At 34.6% G+C, this 24,716-nt stretch overlaps 1 protein-coding gene across 5 annotated transcripts in view; it reads left to right on the forward strand.

Moving 5' to 3' along the window:
• Positions 1–3,496: 3,496 nt before the first annotated feature.
• LOC142323067 (solute carrier family 26 member 6-like) overlaps positions 3,497–24,716 on the forward strand; it is a 169,606-nt gene continuing 148,386 nt past the window's right edge. For all 5 annotated transcript variants that reach the window (XM_075362207.1, XM_075362208.1, XM_075362211.1 and 2 more), the window contains exon 1: positions 3,497–3,638. In XM_075362207.1, the coding sequence (XP_075218322.1) occupies positions 3,616–3,638 (23 nt within the window). In that variant the 5' untranslated portion in view covers positions 3,497–3,615. The remainder of the gene's footprint in view (positions 3,639–24,716) is intronic.

Here is a 24,716-nt window from a genome sequence, read left to right on the forward strand (position 1 = left end):
TAGTAGTCGACTGTGTAAAGTAAAGAATGTGTATTGCCCTAGCGAATCTACGAGCTTGTGACGTCACGTGCTGCATCCCATAATTACCAAAACATTATCTTTGAGCGTAATTATTATTTTTATTTCATTTTTTCGACTTACAAACAATACGGGCACCTAAACACACATTTATGTTGTGTGTTCAATTCTTTCCCCTTGAGTTGATCGCATTTATAAAAATGCGTAATGACTCAACTTGTAAACAATTACAATTCCTTAACCGATGATTAATGCTCTGATTGGTATTATTTACAGGCCTATAAAAATTTATACGAGCAGTTAGAAATTATATCTCTCGTTACGATTATATTTAGATCCATCATTCGTAGTACACAATGTGTGTGTGTAAAGAAATAAACTTTAGTCCGGTTTATCATGTTCAGTGAAGGTATTCGGATAACTTTTTTGTGCGGTCATATTATTTTATAATTTCTCACTGTTTTTCGAAAATATTTTGTAATATATTACTTTTTGTTTTATTTTTGTTCGTGTGTTATTAGTGCCGTTTGTTATGGCAGAATTTAAATCCGTAGTTAAGAAAAAACATAGGAGTCAAGCTCGTGAAATTATCAATAATGTTTATGATTTTATGAAAAAATTGCTCTAAAAGTAGGTAAATTAACTGACGACAAACATATAATTGCTATTTCAAAAATGTGAAGAAAGAACTGCTGCTGCTTGTGGGATATCAAGAACACGGGTTCAAAAACTCACAAGAGAAAAAAGACACGATTCTTCAATCAACATCACGATCGTGTTCTTTCAGCACGCCGAAAAATTATAAACGACGTTCTAGACTTGTCAGTGGACTGGAAAATTTTGATTTAGGTGTAGTTAAAAGAACAGTTAATGAATTTCATTCAAAGAAGAATAAATTACCTACTTTAAAAAAGATAAGGCAAGAACTTCAGTCATCAGATTTTTAATTGCAGTGAATCAACTTTAGCTGTTATTTTGAAAGAGTTAGGTTTCAAATGACGTAAAACTGAAAATAACAGAAAACTTTTAATTGAGAAATCCGATATCAGGTGGAAGAGAAATGAATATTTGCAGGTAATGGCTAAGTACAGACAAACCAATGCTTCAATTGTTTATTTGGATGAAATGTACCTTTTAAGTTCGCATTGTTCGACAAAGTCGTGGTCTGATGGTATTGTTGAGGACAGTTGCAAAGGGAAGTAGCATTTTTGTTGTTTTTTTATGTTATGTTGAACTCAGTTTTGGTCTTCGTTACTTAAATTTATATTATTCTCAATAAAAGGATTAGTTATCAAATTCACAAATTCATCTCCTGCAAGTTTATGATTGTAGAGAAATATTTTTCGCATCCATCATATAATGACTGTAAATGTCCACTTATTACTACATTCAGATTGTCAACTATTAATTCCTTTTGTTTATTAATAAAATTGTAATAAGGATTAAATACGTCAGGATTATTTTCTTCAATTTTTTTTAACCAAAATTTAATTTTTTTAACGCATCAATTTTGTTAAATTAAATGCAATTGTTATACTTCCCTGCAAACTTAAATTTAAGTCGTTTATGTAAAAAAATATGTCAGTTAAATATGCCAGTTTCGCAATCCAATACATATTGGAAAACCGTTTTGATAACGGAGACTGTTTTTCTAACAAAAATATTTCTACTTCTGTCCTTATTTCGTAAGCACTTTTCCTCCCGAGAGCCATCTTACTTCTGCATGAAGTAAGTGATGTTGGTGTTCTGCTCCTACCTCTTGACAAAGAACGGCGAATAATCGAGTTAAGATCGCTTTTGTTTACGAAATTAACGATCTTTGTCTTTTCCAGGAGAACATCGTTTAATTCAGGTTACACATTTCTAAGTGCTGGCGATGTGTTAAACCGTCATATATGTATATGCGTGTGTGTATATGTCAGGAGAAGCGATTTCTTGAATCCTTTTTGTTACTCCGCAATGTTTCCCGGTCGTATTTGCTGCTCTGTTGGTACACATACCGATACAATTTTTCCTGTTTAAGGAACGGTTATTAATATACGAATTTAATGAATAAAAAATTTCGGAACTTGTCGTGTGGAAATCTACATCTTTGCAAAACGATAATTCTTCTTAAATTTTTACAGAAGAACGGTCAATGTACTGTACGTGACAGAGCTGAACAGCTTTTTTAAAATATCACATGATTCGTCGATCTGGATGGCAAACAGCGGTGATTCTTTAATAATTTTTATTAACCGGTATTCAATATGTTCAGATAATTTCAATTCGACGACTAATCGTAACATTTGAAAGAGGAATTGAACTGATCTGATCTTATCTGCAGCTGAGGGTCCAGACATTTCATTGCCAACACCAATTAACACCGGTTTAATTAACTTTCTCCGGTCGTGAACATTTTTTTTGTTTTTGCTATACGTATTGCAATTAAATATGAACATTTCAATCGCGATTTATTTTGAATGAAAGTTCTTTAAATTTTTTCTTGTGGAGATTAAATTATTGTTTTTGTCGTTCAAAATATTCCAATGTTTTCTGCTCTAGTTCAGGATGTCTTGATTTTAAATTTCGGAATATTTTCAACGGTTTCATGGTTTCATTATTCTTAACCTCCTTACATATTAAGCACATTGGACGTAGTTCGTCTTCCATATAATTCGGCCAAAGTATAAAACCGTATTTCAAGTACTTATTATTGCAGCGTCTTGCGAAAGCAGATTTATTTTTCGTATTTGGTAGACATTCATTTTCTGTTTCACTCGATTTTTCTATATTTCCATTTCCCGAAGTAGAACCTTCAGTACCGAAAATATTATGTAAAGTTCCTTGTCTTTTTTTACTCGTTTTAAGAGAAATAAAAATTTGTTTTTTTTGCGATAATTAAAATTAAACCGCTTTACTATAACACTAGTAGTCGACGCCGAAAAGTAAATAATGTAATTGCAAATATAGCGTTTTCAATAAATTGATCGTGTGCACAGCTGTCATAAAACAAAGGTACCGCCAAACCTGCACTATTTTGTGCGGCGTTGTTTTGATACCTTCCGCAACTACACCTCATGCGTCGCGGGATAGTTTATTGTTACCGACTGTGCAAAGATATATCATGCACCAATATGTATGTACAGAACATTAAATAATCGTATAAGTTTTATATTACCGTTTTATGAATTTTTTAACGTTCATTTTTTCTTCATGTGTTTAAAGTTTAATATATTTTTGTGGGCAAATTTGTTCAGGGACCGGTAGCATTATCTCGCGGACAGCTGGTTGAGAAACACTGCTGTAGGAGATTAATTTTTGCGTGCGCACAGTCGCACATGTGCGTACTCGCAAATGCAACACGCACACGTCGAGGAATAAGAGTTATTTTCGCAAGGTCGAACAAAGCCGACAGAGAACTATATCTGACGTCATGTGTCGAAAGAATATGGAGGGGTGACGAGTTGACCCCCACTGCCGTCACTCATTATTTAACCTTCGCTAAAAACAGTTGTGATTTTCTGAGACAGCAGAACGTGTCTCGCGTGTGTCGTTTCACTCGGTGTGTTCGGGTAACGACGGTGAGAAACCAATTGTAATTAAAACTTGGACAAAATGGTAGATAACGCCGAAGACAGGTGTGTCTTTTATAAAAATTGATTATTTTATAATTTAAAAAAAATTTATTAGTTTAAAACACTAATCCCCAGTAATTATAGTACTTTATTATTATTTACTGTTTCTGTTACAACAAAATTTAAATAGATATTTTTGTTGCGCAAAACACAATGTGAATCAATTTAATAGGGAGTCTATAGAGTGCTTAACCCGTTTCACAATAATTTTAATTAATTTTCTTCTTATTTACTTTACTGATTTTTTTTACAGATGTACTGATTACATAGTTTAGATTACTTTAATTTCTGTCGATTTAAGTAACAATAAACCAATATTTTGTACAACTTTTTTTTTTTTTTTACTTGTGTTCTAGAAAAAATTACATTTTTTAAATTATAGTTACTAAAAGCGCTTTTGTTACTTTTATTATCGCACCGATTGAGTTGGAGTTTTATGCATTCAGAATTCATAGCGAACATTCGAACTTGCATAGCTTTTCTTATATTCGCCAGCAGTTTTAGTTTTATTTTTGTCATTTCAACACAATATATAACATTTCATCATGTTCCATGTTTCTAATGAATAAAATAACGTCAATAAATAAAACGGCTTTGTTTACAAGTTTTGCCTAACGTAAATGTTTTATTTATGCAAAAATGACAATCGCATGATTTTTTTAGTTTTAAAAGTTTTTAATTTAATTTAGTTAATTTTACCCGTTTCGGAATGTGTTATTTTGTTTTTCTTTTTTGCATATATTACTCGTTTCGGAAATTTATTTTTTTATCCGTTTTATATATATGTATGCATGTATATTATATAATATGTATGTACACATATACACGAGTAATATATATTTATCCATTTGATATTTGTCCATTTTTTATGCTCCTCTGCACATTTTACTCCTAATATATCCCTCTGTTATCAACTTAACACAACCAAATTATTAACACAGATTACAGATTATTATTTTAAAGCTATTAAGAATTAAATACTTATTATAAAAGCAATTTTGTTAAATTACCTGTTTTTTATTACATATATATAAATGTACAAGCGTGTTTTATATTATACGTACTATAAAATATATTTATTAAAAAAAGAATTATTTTATATACGAATCGTATATTTATAAGCATAATACAGTTTTCTGTTGAAATATGGAAATAAAACAATCAGAAATGTTCACTGAATACGACCGAAGTAAATATGAAAGTTTAAATTGCAAAATAAATAAATATTGCTAATTCCAAGGTGGAGATTTTTTTGTTTAAAGGACCACCGGAAAACTATCTTTTATAAGTGTTTTCAAAATATATCTTCACAATGTCTAATAAAATTCGTTTTACCGATTAAATTATTTTTTCCAAAGTGGAATACAAGGGGAATTCCGTCGGTTAGAACTTTTAAAACGCTATTGCTGTACATCGATGTAGATAATAAAATAAAGTCACATCAGTTTAACTAGTCGATGATAATTTTTTACCGAATACTTCCGTTTAAAAAAGAAGTTATCGTAAATACAAACGTTTTCGACGAAAATCAGAGTTTAATTTTTTACGAGGAAATCGCCGTTCCCCTAACGTCGAGACTAATGTTTCTTCATCCTACCGTCTATTTTAGTAAATTGCTCTTTCTTCAAACTCGAAATTCGGCTTGTAAGTATTAATATTCAGCACCCGTATGGTGTTTCATGATTACAATGTTTAGAAAAAAATTAAAGCAAGACTGAGCTAATATTTTCAAGGAAAAAATCTTACTACACTATATTTTTAACGTCAAATTCAGTCACAAAGTTTTTAAATCGCTTTTAATTAATTTTATTTGTGTATTTTTTTATATCTTGTGCAGTATCAAAAATGAAAAAGGTTAGTCTGCACTTTATGAATGAGCAAACAATGTGTAACAGACGAGCTACTTTACCCTTCGGTTTTCTATTTCGTCGGTCCTATTTAATACACACACACACACACACACACACACACACACGCGCGCGCCCATATTTCTTCTTACTACAAAAAGCAATACAACAAAAATTAATATATCTAATGTATTTCAAATAATATGGAAATATTTTTTTTTAGAAGCCGATTATACGGCTGCATCGGCCGGGTTACCTCCTCGTTATAATCAGGAACTTCCTTTGGTATAAACAGCTATGAAAAAATACTTCTTTCTGTGTAGTTTTATTTGTTTATTATTTTTTCAAATTTTATGTATTATTAATTTCATATCGTTAAGTGCGTTGAAATCTCAGTTTTCACGCTTTCCATGCCTGATTCCCACACCTCAAACACAGTCTACGTTTTTGTGATGTATTTTCTGGGATACGTTTCAGCACTAGATATTAGGAAATAGTTTTTTTTAATTAGTATTAAGATAACTTTTCACGATATTTTGGTTTGAATTTCAGTTGAAGGTTTGCATTTAGACAAATGTATCTGAAGAATCGTCAGTCGATCGATATCGTTTTTATATTCGTAATGTTACAAGCGAAATTTTTAAAAAGTTTGTCGTTTGAAAGGCGTCGTTTTTATTTAGTGTTTTCCGAGTATTTTTTCCGATCGTATTTGTCAATTTTAATGGAAAATCTTATTTTTTAAAATACATTACAGAGAAATAGATTTTATGAAAAAAATATTAAAACACATATACACCTACACTATTCGCGTTATAACAGTTACAAGTATACCGTCGCCGACGAGGTCGAAATTTAATAACGACTCGCATCATAATAATGTTAAAAAACCAAGGGCGGTATATTTTAGTCCGCTATCGCTTTTCCTTTGACCAACGCGATATCATTTTGTTATCGAAATCAGACTTCTAAACGTTACAGGGAAACTAAAGAAAGTACCTTTTTAGACGACTTTTTAAATACCAACTTTACCCGGTACGGAACGCCTAAAAATATTCTAAGAATACACCTATCGGATCTGTCCGGTTTTTTGATTTACAGTCGCTTCAATTTTGAGCCGAACGTGAAGATTTTCACGTTCCAAAACCATTCAACCATTCAAAATCGAAGCGACTGTAACTCAAAAAATCGGACAGATCCGATAGGTGTATTCTTAGAATATTTTTTATCCCCGCGTACGGTAAATTAAGGGTGCAGATGTAAAAAATTGCAAAATCTGCAAAATGGCTATGCGGGGTTTTCGGAGTCGTCGATGACAAATCCGATAGACGTTTGACATAAAAGAAATTACAAAAACTTGGTACGAGAGTTTTTGTGGTTTCGAATTTGACATCATTTCGTCATCACTCATAAATATACATATATATACAAATGATTTTTGGCGGACAGTATGTTGAGACATAGCTCCTGACGATTCGCTCGGCTCCGTACCATTCACGCAGCTCTTGGCGGTTCACTTGGCTCCGGATAACTCACATAGCTCCTGACGAAAATGTTTGATTGAAAGTTTGTTTGATATTTTAATATATTAGAAATTTCATTATACGATGTTATCTTTTGAAATCCAAATTAACCTACTAATTAAGCTCGTGCAGTGTACGAAAATGACTTGACTAAAGTACGACTAAAAAGTATAAAGCAAGTTTTTAAAAATATTTATAATATTATTATTTTTAATATGTTTTAAATAAAATTTTACTTATAATTATCTGATAATACGTATTACGGAACGATTATTGTGTGTATCTGTAGCTTCAGTTTATAAAACAGTACATGTACCGTTTAAATCGGTCGTGTTTTGACCTTAAACAAGATAAATAAGTACAAGTACTACTGATTCGGTAAATTCCTATTTATTTAATTTTTCTTAATTTGTGGATGCTCTTTGGCCGCTAAAACCTTTCACTTTGCCGTGTAGTCGCACTGATTTTTTTAAAAAGTTTTATGACGTAGTGCGTTCTGTTAGGTTATACACTGTAACCCACCGGGTTGGTCTAGTGGTGAACGCGTCTTCCCAGATCAGCTGATTTGTAAGTCGAGAGTTCCAGCGTTAAAGTCCTAGTATACATTTTTACATGGATTTGAATACTAGATCGTGGATACCGGTGTTCTTTGGCGGTTGGGTTTCAATTAACCACCCTTCTCAGGAACGGTTGAACTGAGACTGTTCAAGACTACACTTCATTTTCACTCGTACATATCATCCTCATTCATCCTCCGGAGTATTATCTGAAAGGTAGTTACTGGTAGCTAAACAGGAAAAAGGAAGAAAGGTTATACAATATACTTCGGTTTCCGCTTCTGATTATTTACGTTAGCCATCCATATTTTTCTCATTTAAACTTGGCTTAGCCTGAATTATTTCGTCGCCGATCGTAAAGCAACTTTTTAACAGTCTATCGCTGCGCGTCCATTTATTCTCATTCGATAGAGTAGCGCCTTCCCTATCTTATTCCCTTTAATCGTTCACCTGATTAGCGTTTATAACTTTTTCGTTTCTCAGACTGTATATTTCATCTGATACATCGATCCGGTTTCTGAAGATTCTTTTTCCGGCATTATCTATCTTTTAAACCCGAAATCTTTCTAAGCTTTATTACCGCGTTATATGCGGATGTAGCTTTGTTCTCAAAAGATTTAATAATCGAACGAATTTATAGAAATTTTAGTTTGTTATTGGTTATAAAAGCGCTAACGGTCGCGCTGTGTACTAAGAGGCTTAACTAATCGGTTCGGTCAGTCGATTTCGTGATTCGATCGAATGGAAGCAGTTAATAGGGGAGATTAATGGATGTAGTCTACGGCTTTCTTAGCACGCGAACTCGTTTTCGATCCGTTGATGATTTTTGCGGTAGGGGATTCGGCTACAAAGCAGCCGGCCAAAGAGCAGATCGTTCTACACTTTCCCGATTTATCGTAAACTGCTGTCATCTAACTTCGTCAGACTGCAAAAGTTCTGTTTGTTACGCTCCGCAAATCTTCGTGAGGAGATATAGTTTATAAATCAAAAGTACCCGCTTTTAGTAGATGTCGTATTCGAACACTGTTGGAATTTTCCACATCCTCTTGGAGCTATAGAAGGAAAGCATTTAACAGTCGAGAAACCATAAACTCGTTTTACCTCTTTAACGGCAAGAACATTTTTAGGGTCGTAACTTTAGGTGTAATGAATGTGAAGTAATAAAATACAACGGTAGATGTCAAAATGAACGGTCGTGTGTACCTGACGTAGTATCTTGAACGACTCGAAACACGGTCAACCTCTCGGTTCAAACAGTATTCATATCCCCCTGAAGAACAAGTTCTAACCCGAATAGTAACATGATCGCACAGTTTGTTTTTGAACGTTTTGCCACCTCGTATAATTTGTTAAAGTCTACAACCGAATAAATTTACCTTTATACAAATAATTCTGTGTAAAGGTTTTACCGTCTAAATCGCGAACGGTAATGTAAAGTACTCTTACAAATATAGATTAAAAGTTTGGGGTATTTTTAAAAACTTACTAATTTATCGACCAAAAAGACAGCACAGTAATTTTATTTTGTTATTATTTACTTAATTTCTTATAAAAAATGAATCGACATCGTATTGTTAACTGGAAAAAATCGATTGCGAAATCCTGGGTCAACAGGGAGTTCGATCTACTGGTTCTTGGAAAGAAAGCGGAGAATCAGTAAGAATGCAATCCGTAACGTGAAAACTATGAACTCAAAACAATCTGATCCGGTTAAGACAATACGCATCTCATCGGGAATATTTTTTACCTTTCACAAGGAGGAAAATCCGAGTCGGCTTAAAAATTAACCGACTTTCGTTAATGTTTTGAAGACAAATTCCAGTAATAATACGAGATCTTATAGCTCAACAGAAGACTGATCGATTAATAAAATAAGACCGTCCTCGTTTTTTACTGTTATTATGAAACGAATTATAAAGCCTCGATCCCATTGAAAGATATACAACGCGATTACTAAAGATAAATATAATTTGTAAGGATGAATATAAGATGATTCGAATGCGCTTGTGACTTATAATGCGTTTTAATAGGTTTATTACTCGTACTAGAAGTTATTTATTATATGCCGCTACAAGATAGAATAACTGCACTGGAGTGTAGCGATGAGCACATTTGTAGCGTAAATCTAGTAACGGTAAATACAAGCACGCACACACGAGCGAGAGAGCACACACATATGTATATATACGCTTAAACGGTGTTTTACACGTATTTTTCATTGTATTTCATGAGAAAAGAATAATTCCCCTAATCTTTGCACCGTTCACAACCATGCTTGAACCAAAATAATCAGAAAGTTTTATCCAAATGAGAATAAATTTTCTTTTGTTAAAACACTAGTTTTGTTTTGAAAAGAAAGTTTTCGTGTACTAAATTGACATGATAATAACGATAAAAAATCGAGGTGTTATTTTATTCCGCAATCGCTTTTCTGTTGTCCTACTCGAATTCATTTCATCGCTAAATTTATAACTCGCATTTACGTACCCGTGTGAAATGTAAAAAGAAATTTATTAAATGCGTCCTACTGATTGAAATTAACTATTGAAATGTTTAAAGAGGGTTAAACCATATGAGATTTCAAAATGGATTTTATAACGAGGGAAGAATCGAATAGGAGGTGCGTTAACGCGACAAAGAGTAGCGGATGGGAAAAAATATTCCAATATTTAATTTAAATGTAGCTCGTTTACAAATCTTTCGTTAAGAATTAAATTCATTAAAAAATATAGTTTTGCAAACATACCCGATGACGTTTTGTTTTAACCGTAATTACTAGTGAACCGGCCATCGGAAAGCCGAAATAAGAAACGAAATAAAATTTCGTTTTTTATATCGATGTCAGAGGAAAAATCGTTGAATTAATACGTATTTATACTTGAAGCAACAAAAGCGTATTTTCCTCCGAAAAATTTTATAATATTCGAATGAGTTTAAAGATTTTCAATGCGAGAAACTTTTCATTCGTCAGTAATTTTCTACACTATGGATGATGTACAATAATAAAGTTTATTTATTTGCGATTTAGCCGGCGAAAGAATTTTTTTACGTGCTCTAGAACCTCCGATACGCATATACGCCGGATCATCTGCTCGGTGCTAGGCTGGAAGTTTTCCCTTTCCGGTAAGATCCGAACAAGTGACCGGTTCGCGATGTTAATTTGTCTAATTTGGTTTTGGTGTTCATTTTCTTAATAAGCTCGAAGCTTACACTTTGAAATGGAAATTTTTTAGCGTATGAAAAATCTCATGTCTGGTCTAAATTCGAACCGCAGACCTTACGGATGAAAGGATGAAACTCTACCGCTCCGCCACGGAGTTTGATTAGAAGCCTTCCAAAATGGCAAATCCTTCTATCCGCAGCGAATCGGTTGCGAACTTCAGTATCGTTAAATTCGTACTGCTGGAGCAAAGGGTGTGTTCGAGTGAAACAGACGTCAGCGCTTGCCTTCCCAAGCAGGAAGTTAATAGTTCCCGACAGGTTACATTTTAATGACGATGACTCCTCGATCCTGTTCTCCGCCACTGTTCTTCATTCGATTTTAACAGCATATTGCGACCCGGCGATCCGTGGATGTGAATGAACTGTTTGCGTGCTCGTTGCATGAACAAGAGACGCGCCGTCTGAGGGTACCGAGCTAAGCGAGCCTCATTAGATATCTTGAGACTTTCGGAAAATTTTACGGATTAACCAAAAAATCGTGAGCCGGTTACGAAAACACATCTGTCGTTCCCATACGTTAGATTTTTCTACTGTATTTTGTGACTTGCATGATAACGTTTTGAAAATTTAAGGTTTGTATCGTGTCTTTTTTCAGGTAATGTAGAATCATAAAGGCGTTAAGTCATCTCGGACCGAGATAGGCGGCTTTCTTAAGAGAAGGCTATCAACGATATCAACGCTTTCAATAAGATTTTTCAACTTTGAGACCTTAGTTGGTAATGGCTAATTTAAATTTTATTTTATTAACGGAAATTATCTCTAAACAGTCCGCATAAATAATAATGCTACTACCGTTTTAAACAAAATCGTAGGAGTTTTCCGTAAATTCTATAAAGGGTAAAAACTGAAATTTTTAAATAAAAATAATTTACTATTTTTATTTTACTACAAAATCTCTTACCGACTGAATTTTCTTATAGGTTTTATTAAAGATGATTTAAGTTAATGAGAGATAAAACATTTAAAATGTAGAGAAACAAATATATATTCTGAATAGCCGACCTCTGTGTCAAAAAGGTAGAAGAGCCTCATTCTCTCATCCGGAAGGTCCCGAGTTCGAATCCTAATAGGTTTTACATTTTCCAAGCTCTATTAGCTTCATCCGTGCACGCAGGTAATGAATTAAGCGTTACAAAATGCTTGGAGGATTTCACCCTCACCTTCACTAAATAAACAATCATAACTTATAAAATATTACTTATTTTTGTATCGCTTATTTGTATTTTACAATTAAGGTAATTAAACAAATTGGTATGTACTAAAATTATTAAGGTCAAAGAAAAATTATTTTAAAGTAGCTAACATAATTATTTATAATTTGAAGGACCAAAAATCAGCTGTGTTAATAACAGACTAGTGTTAATAACAACTAATATACAAGTTAGTGTATACGATTCAAGCTAAACACTTTAGATTTTTTTTCCGGCATCGACTACTTAGGTCATTAGCCCTTCTCAAATAATTTACAAAAAAAAACCCATACCTTAATAGCAACTCGATCAACCAATTTTGGACAATTATCTAACTTTATCTACAAAAGCTTTATCAAATTTAAAATTTATCAAACCCAATCTGAAGAAGGTGTATAGGACCCTCATCAAAATTAATTAGAAAACACTAACATATACTCATGTAAGGGCCCGCAAATACGCAACGATATTATTAACATTTAACATATGTTAAAAAAAGTTATTAACGTTCATAGATATTCTAACAAAGCGCTTCTGCACAAAAATGTTAACATTTCCTTTTCAGTTTCCTTGCTTTGTCTCAGATCATTTGAGACAACACCTGTTAAACCTAGCCTCATTTTGAGGTTTAGATAATTCGTTCGCTCGACAATGTGCTTTTGTGTGAAGAATGCATCAGAGTTACCACAAATAGGTAGGTCGTTACCAGTTAATGTATACAAAGAAATGTGTCTGGTACGTCCGATTCTTAGCCCCGTTAATATTACACGCTTTCTCCTTGTAAAATTTGTATCCGACTTCCATTTGAAAGGATTCTGTCAATTTTACTGTATTTTTTAGTCTTAATTTTGTTGTCAAATTTTTTCCGTTCATTATGCCAACTTTTGTTTATTATCGTGTTGACATGATTGTTAATATTGTGCTTTGTAAGTGGTATTCCGTCTTAACTTTTCCGTCCGCCTCGTCTGCGACTTAATTACCGATTACCAACGATACTATAATCCCCAGGCGTCCACGTAAACATATATCTTGGCTCTGTTTTATTTATATGGTAAAGAGCGACTAATAAATCATTAATCAGAATATCCGAGGAGAACACTTTTTTATTAGTTCATTTTCGCATTCAGTGAATCAGAACAAATTAACACGTCAGTGTAAAAGCGAGTGTATTTTCTGTCTTCAGATACTAGCTTTATAAATTTATTCTGAATATGTCAAAATGTATTTTCTTTGTCTATATTAGAGAGATCAGCTGTTACCATGACTTCAGGAATTACCCGCGTGGTACTTCCTTTCTTGTAATATCTAACACGTTTAGGATACAATGTTATATTTACTCGTAATTTGAGCGCTGCACAAATTACGAGTAAATATAACATATTCCTGCCGGCCGTGAATATGACCTAAATCTTTCATACGCTTTGGCCGGTCTTCGTTCAAAGGACGGTTTGTAATTCAGGTGAATTTTAGATGACCAAACATATATTGTACGTATATCTCAGTATAAGAATCTTTCTTCTATAACACAGATGTATTATGCCTGCTTCGGAGAGGAGAAACCGGGCTTGTCAGAAATGTTCCAGTGATGTACGGAACTCCTGCATAATGTATAACGTGTAAATTTTTCAGATGATATGGACGAGCGAATAAGTAATTAACGCGACTATAATCTGACTGTATTAGAGACATTTATAAATTCGATAAAACTTCTCTGTCTGAGCCCCAATTAATATATTTTCCTGCATTTGGACGCTGTTTCTGCGACATGAGTGCGCCACAGTAGATATTTGTCGAAAATGAGACCTAAGATTCTCATATTATTTTTATATCTTATTTTATACTTATTTAAATAAAGTGTTTGACTTACACCGCTTAGTAATATCTTCCTACAGAAATGCACGCAGCATGTCTTTTCCGGTGAAAATCGAAAACCGTTTCTTTTAGCTTAATTTACAGGTTATTATTCGCTAACTGTAGTTTGTATTTCACCATCACAGCGCGAAATTAGCAGTAGAACACTGCTAAATTAGCCATATGTAAAATTTTAACCAAAACGCGAGAATTAGCTTATTTACGGCGATGGTGAAGAGGGTGCCATTTAAAGCTGAACTCTACGGAACTTCATTTTCTAAAACTCGAGAAGTGAATGTTTGGTTCATTTTTCGTACTTTAAAAGTACAACCTCGCAAGTAATTATCAGTGAAAGCGGGTAATTCGTCTCTGAATCCCCAATCGTATAACTTCAATACGCCGTACCTCCAAATCATATCTAAAGCTTTCCCTGAGTCGAAGAAAACGATGGTACCCTGTTTGATGTGATGATAAACATCCGCCTATTTTTAGAATCCACGTGAGCCGATAAGTTACCATCCGCTCAAATGTTTTACCAATAGTGCGTGGCAGTAATATCGGTCGGTAGTTCTGCATATTTCTAATTGTTTTTCTTTTTTATGCAGCGGGACGATAAGCTTCTTTCCACCAATTAGGATAATGCTCACTGCCCCGTACCACATTAAACAAATTCAGAATTCTTTATTTAGCGGTGTAGCTCGATTTTCTTATTGATATATACTGTGTGGCGTCTGGACCGGCGTAGAAACGGCATCTTTTCCGAGTGCATAATTAAATTCTCACATTGTAAAGACGGCATTATAGGATGGATGACATTCGGTCCTGAAATTTATCTCTGGTTCATTAGTAGCTTCATATACGGAGTGTTTCAAAATAAATATCGGGGTTTAAAGCTGTGTAATATCTCAATTTTTACGTACATTGATAAATTATGCGTGAAATGAAAGAACAATTCAAACAGTTTTAGCTATGCGGAAGCTCATAGATTATTTCCCGTACCTTTCGCTCGAAAGCGCTAATAGCAAAGATGGCAACCCCCCCCCCCCTCTGAATTGAAGGTCTGAATTGCTGAATTGAAAGCGTTCTGTATTTTGCAGTTAACAAAGTACGAATCTGTAATTACCGTTTACGTGCGTTCTGTTTGAAGTTCCGTTGTGACCCTCCAAATGACAATAATATTCGTAGACTGTATAAACAATTTGAAACAACTGGCTGTATTTGTAAAGGGAAGAGTAACGGGAAGACCGAGTGGGGTCCAAAGACAATGTTAAACGTGTAAAAGAGTCTTTTGTGCGTAGTCTTAGGAATTCCATCCTAGGAAATCTTTCCTCAACTGCAATACGAACCGCAGAACTTTGGCAACAAGATCCTCCTCGCTGGATAAATGTATAACGCTGTAGGTGATTATTTGAAATAAATTCTCCCCGACCGCTGGATTGGTTGCCGGGGACCAGATGACAGGGTTTGTTTGTTTGCCGTGGTCTCCACGTTCACCCGATCTGACCCCGTGGGATATTTTTCTTTGGGGGTTTATAAAGGATCAAGTGCATGTGCCACCGTTATCGGCTAACCTACCTGACTTGAGACACAGGATTGAAGCAGCTTTCGCATCAATTAGTCCAGATTTGCTGATTAAAATATGGGATGAACTCTCCTATCGGCTGGATGTGTGCCGTGTGTCAAATGATGCTCACACTAAACACTTGAACCAGAGAAAAACTGTTTCATTTCATGTATAATTAATTAGTGTAAGTAAAACTTAATAAATATTACCCTACTTTAAAACCCCGATATAATTATTTTGAAATACACGGTACTTGAAAATCGTCATCTTAATTGTGGTTCAGGCTTGTTCTTCAAAGTGGTTCGCCAATACTTCAGCGATCTCATTCGGAAAATTAATATATTCATTATTACTATTTAGTAGGACGGTTATTATTAATTATAGGACTATGTTATTATCTTTTGAAGTTGTATGGATATCGATTTCTAAGGTAATCATTTCTAATGGAGTAAATCACCAAAATAAATAAATAGATGAATAAATCAATGGATTTCTAATGGAATAAAATCACCAATAGAGTCGTCAGATGTAAGGGTGTATGAGGTCTTTACATTTATATAAAATAAAAAATTAAACGTAACATTAAATACATTTAAATAAAATACACGAATTTCCAGACTATACTAAATACACTGAGAGACTCTATGCTCAGTTTTAAAGGGCTTTCATACAGGGTATCCGCAGTCAAACATAAACACAAATCTTTATGTTACCGAAGACTTACTACAGTCGGGTTAGTAATCCCCTAGCATGAAGCAATTATTTTGTCTTCTTTACCGTTTTCCAAATCAGCAGCAACATTATTTCTTAATCCACACCTCTTTCTGAGGTTTTCATACACTCCTCAAGTAGATGTTTAACTGTAGCGGTTTGTCACATACAATACACGTTCGTCTTCTTTCGCCAGTAAGTACACGAATATGTCAACCGTGTGTGACCATCTTGCCAATACCCCCTGTTCCCAGCGAGTCAGTATCACATTCCTCTTCCATTTATATGAAGTAATTTTGGTCGCATCTAATTTGGTGTTTAATCTTCAAATTCTTTGCACGAAATGTTTCTTATAATGTTGTTCAGACGATTTTTGAGGTCTGCCATTCGAATAGGGATCATCTCGGAATTCTCACAGTTTGTTGCCATTCTGACGGCTTCATCTGCGTTTTCATTTCCTGAGATACCAGTATGCTCTAGAGTCCATATAAATGTACATCGCTGTCTCATTCGGTTTTATACATATAGAATGGACAGGTTGTTTGCGACAAGTTCATTCTAAACGTTTTTGTTCTGAATAGCGTTTAACGCGCTTATAGAGTCGGAACACAAGCACACATTGGCGAGAAATTTTCTGTAAAGCAAAGAGCTTGCTGTATAGAAATTAGCTCCGTCGTATAAACACTGGCCGTATCAGGCAGTCTCAAAGAATGACCACCTTCATTTACGTATGTAGCGCGTCCAACACCTTGTTCAATTTTAGAATCATCGGTATAAATTGTATATTCTTCGTAGCAACTGAGGATTGATGAAAATTCCTGTTGGATTATCACTCCTAATTTCTCTTTTATTTTTCCGTAAGTGAGAGATCTAATCTGGTTTTTATATTTGTCAAAAGTTAATGAGGTGTTTCTCTTGTAAAAATTGCTAATGTAACAAATTTCATGTTTAATTGCCATCTCTCGATACCGTATATCGGTCGCTCTGGAGTTGGTAGGTGTTCATATAAAGCAACAAAAGGATTATCAGTCATTTTTTTTAATAATTTACGTAGGTGGATTAGACCCATATATTTGATGCAGATCATAATAGTAGAATCTCTCTTCTTATTCTTCGTAACTTCATTTACAATTTATACTTCATTAATTGTACTGTTACTTGCATATACGATTTCCAGATAATCGACCTACACGCTTTAGCTGATTTCTTCTAGAATGGCTAATATCGGTTTATTAATGGCGATCGTGAATAAGGTACCGCTCAACGGGGAGTCTTATGGTATACCATTTTATAATGTTTGTTCTGACGAGTACTCATTATAATTCAGTTTTCAAAAAGTTCGGTCGTTCAAGTAGTTGCCAAGCAATACTAGTAAATTGCCGCGAATGCCCCATTTACGTAGTGTTAAGTCCATGACGCCAAGTCATGTCAAAAGCCTTCTTCAGACCGAAGAAGACTGCAACACAATGTTTCTTAGTGATTGAACTGTTATATATAATATTTTATAAATTAATAATCCGATCAGTGGTTGAATAGTACTATCAATATCCTGCTTTATAGGAAGATAAATGGTCTTCTCTTTTTAAAATCTTTCTAAAGTTAAGGCAGCCCCCCTCGCTCCTTTCTCTTTTATCTGTATTTGGTGTTAATCTTCACTCCAGTTTCTAGCTTCATCTTCCTTGGTCTTTAGTATGTCAGCGGTTAACTTTGACACCTCATCCCACTGAGCTCGTCTTCTTAGCACATATTCAACGGTATTATCTGCTGTCAGCCATCCCAGCCCATAAAGACGCCTATTCTGATCCCACCTATGACAGTTGTAAGAGATAAGTTCAGCTGTATCTTCTAATCCGCAGTATTGACAATCAGGTGTCCTCCTTCTTTTGAACCTACACAGGTAAGAGGACCCCCCGACAACAGTTGTGTAAGCCAATAAGTGGGTTCGCCATGTTTCCTCCTAATCCTTGGCGAGAGCTGCGGTATCAGGCATTTAGTCCATCTGCCTTTATTTGTCTCATCCCGTTGCATCTGCCATTCCCTCAGCAGTTGTTCCTCGGTCCCTCGGTCATTGATTTGGGGATTCCCTCTCGTCTCTGCATCAGTTGTCTAGCCCTTAATGTCACTGAGGATATTCTAGCTATAACCTCAACTGCAGGTCCGGATATAGTTCGATATACGGCAGTTATACCTATCGCATCTCTTCGTTGGAGCGAGGTTAGGCGATTTTCATTCCTCTTTTCCTCTAACGCAACAGATAACGTCAGTCTCCTCCGGCTATCAAGTGCGCCCCTTCTAGATGAGAATGACTTATTAAATTCAGTTATCATTCTCTCTGCACGCTCCGACTCTTCTTTCACGTGGCTAGAGAAGAGTCCAGACCTTTCTACCCTCATTCCCAGATAATTTGCACTTCCGGATTCTTCTATCTGGTGCCGTCCACCGTCACCGCCAACTTTCTCAGTTTTCTCCTGCCCGCTACAGCAAATACAGACGTCTTGTTCGGAGCCATAGACATTTTCCTCGTTCTCAGCCACTCACTTATCCTGCATATGACACTACTTGCAGATTCCTCCACCTTATTTTCGCTATGACCTGCCACCAACAGTGCCAGGTCACCCGAATATGCAACCATGCGACTGTCACCCAGAAGCACAGTCCTCAAGAGGCCATCATATACTACGTTTCACAAAATTGGGCCCGACACAAAACCTTGCGGCACACCACCATACATATTGTCTTTTCCGCTTTTGACAGAATTAATAGCAACCGTGTTACTGATTGTCTGAATTCGGAAGTTTTTATTTTAAATATGTTTTAAGTAAGCTAAGAGAATCGGGGTCTGTAAATGTACATTTTAATAAGGATTTTGTGATCCAAAAGCATTTAATAAGAGCAGATTTGGGCAGCCCCAGAGGTTAAACTAGTAAGCGTTTGTTTTATCAATTTAATTTTTTAACGGTGGAACAATTATTTATTAAAAAACTTACTATTATATATTAATAAAAATAAACGTTTTTTGGTGTTCCTGAATGAGCTTAGAATTTATATCCATCTAATATTACTCTAAAAATATTTCAAACAAATCTAAACGCCTGCAGAAGACATTTCATGTACATTCTAAAAAAATTGATGAATTTTGTTCCGTATCATCTAAATTGCCATCAGCGTGGGGGATATTCTTTTATCAGCGTGGGGAGATATTCTTTTACTGAACCGCCTGAGATACCTGCCAATGATGAAATAGCCATTATCCACAGTGAAGACGGCAAACAATGGTTACATGTCCCAGACTACCGAGGCAAGACTGTATTTAATACTGATAATCAGTATTCTTACACCGTTGATTATCTTGGCAAGATAAAAACCGGCTTTACCTTGTTAGCACCGAAAACGCAATTTGATAAATGTGACAATAAAAATATAGCCGCAAATCGGATTGATTAATTATTTAGAAATTTATTTTAAAAAATTGGTTAATTAATTGCTATAGCCACCTTTTATTTATTAAATTTTTGTTATTAATTAACTAAAAAGTTGCCATTAGAGTGTTCTAGATAATTATGCAATTGTCAGAGCTTTTCTTATCGTTATTTAAACATTGTACTATTGACCTGGAATTATCTACAATTGTAATAAAAAAACTCATCAAAGATATAAGCAATTGGATCATGCCTTGTAATCTTTTCTAGAACTTTTCTTAATCCATTAATAGTTTTTTTTTCAAATTAGCCTTTAAGAGGCTACGTTAAACAACATAGAATAGTCACATCTTTAGTTTCTTCTTTTTGACTGTTATAATTTTACATTTGGTACAGTATTCTTTCATCTACTGTGACTGTAGTTTCTTACGTTCTTCGCACCATTTTCTGCCAACTCTTCTGGTTTGTTCTGGAAAACCTTTATAATTTTGAATATATTTACTAAAGAGATCTCTACCATAAATCGTTTCATCTGTAATGTTCAATTCTGCAATTTCTTTTTTAACCCTTCCAACCATACAGAACCGTTTTTAGTTTATTCACTATCAAATATTTGTTTTGTTAATCTATCATTGCCCGTTCTGAAAATGTGTCCGTAAAACCGTAAGCGTCGTTTCTTAATTGTGTTTGAAATCCTTTCAAACACAAGTTATTTTTTGTTACTGTATTTAGCTTTAAATATCCTTATTAATTTATGAAAATTAATCTACGCGTTTGGAAATTATCTTTATATTAGGTTTATTTGTTACCTATAAAAACAAATAACATTTTCTTTTTTGTTTGTAAAAACCTTTTGTAAAAATTATTTATAAGAGATTTTACTTGTCTTCTGTTTTTTATCAAGCGACTCGTGTCTGCGCACAGAAAATCCCTTAGCAGGTATTATTGTTTGCTGTATTTGAATGTCATTGTTGTACGTACTTTAAAAAACAAGTAATAATAAATTTACTTTTACTCTTTTTTAACTCTTACTAAAAAAAATATATATTGCTTAGTTTAATCTAATGTAAGTTCTAATATAATAAAATCGACTGGAACATTCAGGCGGTAAATGATTTTAATAGAAAATAAAAGTTCTAATTTTTAACAGGAGCTCTTCGCAAGAAAATTCTGAGCTTTGTAAAATAATGTTATGTATAAATTTGTATAATCCAGAAGGGTACGTAGAAAGGTTTGCGACTTAAGTATAATATATCTTGAAAACTACAGATTTTAGAAATATTAAATATTTTTACTTATCTAAAGCGACACGTAAATGAGCAAATCGCATTAAAAATAGATAAATAAAAGATTATGCTAGCCGTTTAAACATTGCTGCCGACACGATCCTCGTATATAAATAATGTATAAATAATCGTACAACAGTAAATAATGTCGAAACAAAAATTATTTTCTGAATAAAATCTTATTTTTGAGAAATTGCGGCCTTGTAAAAAAAATGTTAATGCATCACCCAAAAGGGTTTCAGAAATAAATGAACTTAAGAAGTGGTAGTCGATTTTTTTTTCATAACGGTATCCTGAGAGGCGATTTAAATTTATCGGGGATCAACAATTTTGAATATAAACGGTTTTTAAGTCCGACAAAAATCGTCTTGAAAAGTACTCTTTATATGGTTAAAATCGACTAATTTTCATTTTCTGAAAACACCTCTACGTTAATGGAAATGAAAATTTTAATTCTGAAAATTAACTTTTAAATTAAAATTTCAACGGGAATAATGAACTTATTCGCGGTTTTAAAATCGCCTCTGATTTTAGAAAAATAATTCCGGCAGTTAGCGAATGGATAATGATGTTACGATGCAAGTTTTTCAAAAGAATTATTTCGATTCGGCACATAATCGGACAAACTTCATGAAACGCTTCCTTCTAACACGTTTACGTAAGAACACGTTTACAGTTCTTACACGACCCGAATTAACGATACGATTTAGACGTCAAGAATTCTGCGTCAAGAGTTAAGAGAAATGTGCAGTACACGAAACAATAAGGAAACAATTACTGCGGCTCGAGGTCAAGCGTGTCGTTTGTAACGGCCTTACCCGAGCGGTACGAAGTTTGCATCGTCGACGTTTACAGCTGTATCGCAAACCGATCGCCGAATTGGAATTACCATTTCACTGGAAATACATTCAAAATTATATTATACTTAATCCTCAGCAAGAGGAAATTAATTAAAATTAAAATTAATTTAATTTTTTCTGGCGATACCAGTATTTTATAGTCTGAATATTGTGGAACAGCGAGAAAATGCTTTTATTATTTCAAAAGGGGGAATGGGATTTCATATTTTCTTACCGATTCTATAATCTTACGATGTAAGCAAGATTTCATTGCTTTCCGATGGCCGTTATTATACGGTGTCCGATTAAGTTACCATACGTAGAAAAATAAACATTTTTTACGAAAACCATTTTTAATTATATAATATGCTTTACGTGTTTTAAAACACATTTCAATACGTATCCTAACACATTTCGATGCGTATCAGAAAAGAGGATTCATGAAAACATGATAAAATGAGCTCGCTTCTAGATTTTCAGAAAACCTTTTTCTCTGACTTTTCCCGGTGCTTATACGAATGATGAACTAACGCGCACGGATATTTAATAACAAGTGACGATTTTTGTACGTAGTAAAAAATGATCGATTCTTCAAAACTCAGATCTAGTATTTAGAAAGATAAATATAATTTTTAATGACTTCCGTGCTGTGATGACGGTACATTTTTTAATATAACTCCCTTTGGTTATACATTTACGGTAACTCGAGAATGACCGCCGTATTTCCATTTGGTTTTTGTCTCCTTTTCCGACGCTTTTAAGACTATCTCGAATAAGCCAATCTTAATAATAGGTAGCCTAAAAAGTATGGAGCCATTTGCGCACGAGATAGCGTTAGTGTATTCTCGCATGCAAGCAGTTATGACATTGCCGATGACCTAAACATTCATCACCAAACAGCGTTAAATCGTTTGGAGAAAGCTGGCTAAAATAGAAGCTCGACGTTTGGGCGCCACATGATCTGACTCAAAGAAACCTACTCGAGCGAATTCTTATCTGAAAATCTGTACTAAACGTAACGAAATCGAGCCGTTTCTGAAGGGGTTGATCAGGAGTGATGAAAAGCGGATAAACTATGACAAAAATGAGCGTAAAAGGTCGCGGTTGAAGCAAAGAGAAGCTCCACAGTCTGCAGCAATGCCCTCACTGATGCTCAGGAAGGTTATGTTGTGCGTTTGGTGGAATCGGAAGGGCATCGTGCATCACGAGCTGCCGCCACCAGATAGAACGCTAAACTCGGACCTGTACTGTCGACGATTAGCGACATTGTAACTAACGATTCAAAAGAAACGGTCAACAGAAGGGATGTCGTATACCGCGCTGACAGCGCTATACCGCATACAAATTTTCCGACGTGAGAAATCGAGAGAACTTAACCGGGAGGCTTTAAAGCATCACACCGTACAGCCCGAACCTGGCACCGTCAGATTATAATTTGTTTCAGTCTTTGCAGAACTCCCTGAACATTTATTTTCTCATTCAAATATTTTCATTCGTTATATTTGTGGGTTTTTTGCTTTCTTAAAACGATTTAATATTCTTTAAATTATTTATTTTTATAAAATTAACACATTTTTGTACGTTAACACGATTATAATATTCGTACCGTGGCTGTTAATTGTTGACCGGCAGCAGATATCAGTGACATAACACAATCTCGCAACACCTGTTTCTTTTGTTTCGTCAGTCGATTTCCTATATTTATTAACGATTCAATCCTTTAGTGTATTTGCTTTCTTAACTAGGCTTTAACAAAATAAGCTACGTATAGCTACGTAAGCTACGTAAGCTATGTATTTTGCCCGAAAAATACGCTTGCTATTTTCGAATATGCCTACTTCAGATAACTTTTATAAACAGACTACAAAAGCAGGGAAAGGGGTTACGAGGAGGTTCGGTCTGAGTATGTATTTTTTTATGTACTTTAAACATAAAAATATGTTCAACAAATTGCACCAAATTTTACAGTTCGTTTATATTTTGTACAGAAAGACGTTAACTTTCTTCCAGAACAGCATAAAAGCGAAGACTTTTTAAACAAAAAATTACGCCTAAAAGATTTTACAATTTTTATCAGTTCATCATCGACGTTTACCGTCGGATAGTTAGAGCGTAATTATATATATATATATATATATATATATATATATTCGAATGAACTTACAACATCGCAATTTTTACAATAATTTAACAATATTATGTCAATATTATTAACGATATAATATCTATTGCACCTTTTTATCACAAACACAGGTCACAGTGGGTTAGCCATTCCAATGCTTCGGAAATAAGATCATGGATGTCTTGTAGCGAGCCTCTAAAAGATGTATTTAGACAAACCAGGGCCAGAAGGGCGATCGTTTGCTCTTCAGTTCCACATCCCTCGCATCGTGGGCTTTCTGCAGCTTCGCATTGGATCAAGTTCTTATTGCAGATACCATGATTTGTGTGAATACTGTTGGTGTTACAACACTGTATTCTGGGAAGAGTAAATCCTGGTACCTCAGTGTTGGATTTACCAGAAGGTTGTAGTTAGTGATATTCTGACCTTGCCATAGTGATGTCAAGTGATCTTTTATGTTGAGGTTGTCGACCCGACTGGCAGCTGCTGCAGGTGGATGTCTGAACTTCAGTCCCCGGTGCTGTTTGAGAAAATCTATATCAGCATGAATAGGTAGAGATGGGTTAGCATTATATTTTTCCTACTGTGATTTGAGGGCTGTCAATCCTCTGGTTTGAGGGGGTGCGATATTACTCAGCAATGGCAGCCACTGGAGCGAAGTTGTTCTAACAGTTCCAGTTATGGTTCGCATAACCTGGTTCAGATGTATATCGACGAGCTTGATGTGGCAGTTATTAATCCAAACAGGAGCACAATATTCTGCGGTTGAATGTACGAGGGCTAGCTGATTCTTAGAGTTGCGGCGGTAGCTCCCCAAGACGGATTGGCCAGCTTCTGACACAGGCTGGCTCTAATTTTAACTTTAGCCGATAATTTTTCAAGATGTTGTTTAAAGGTAAGTGTTCTTTCAAGCATGAGACCAAGGTATTTCGGGAGTGGGTTATGTTTCAGTG

Source organism: Lycorma delicatula, chromosome 4 (genome assembly GCF_047948215.1).
Source record: "Lycorma delicatula isolate Av1 chromosome 4, ASM4794821v1, whole genome shotgun sequence".
Classification (NCBI taxonomy): Eukaryota; Metazoa; Arthropoda; class Insecta; order Hemiptera; family Fulgoridae; genus Lycorma; species Lycorma delicatula.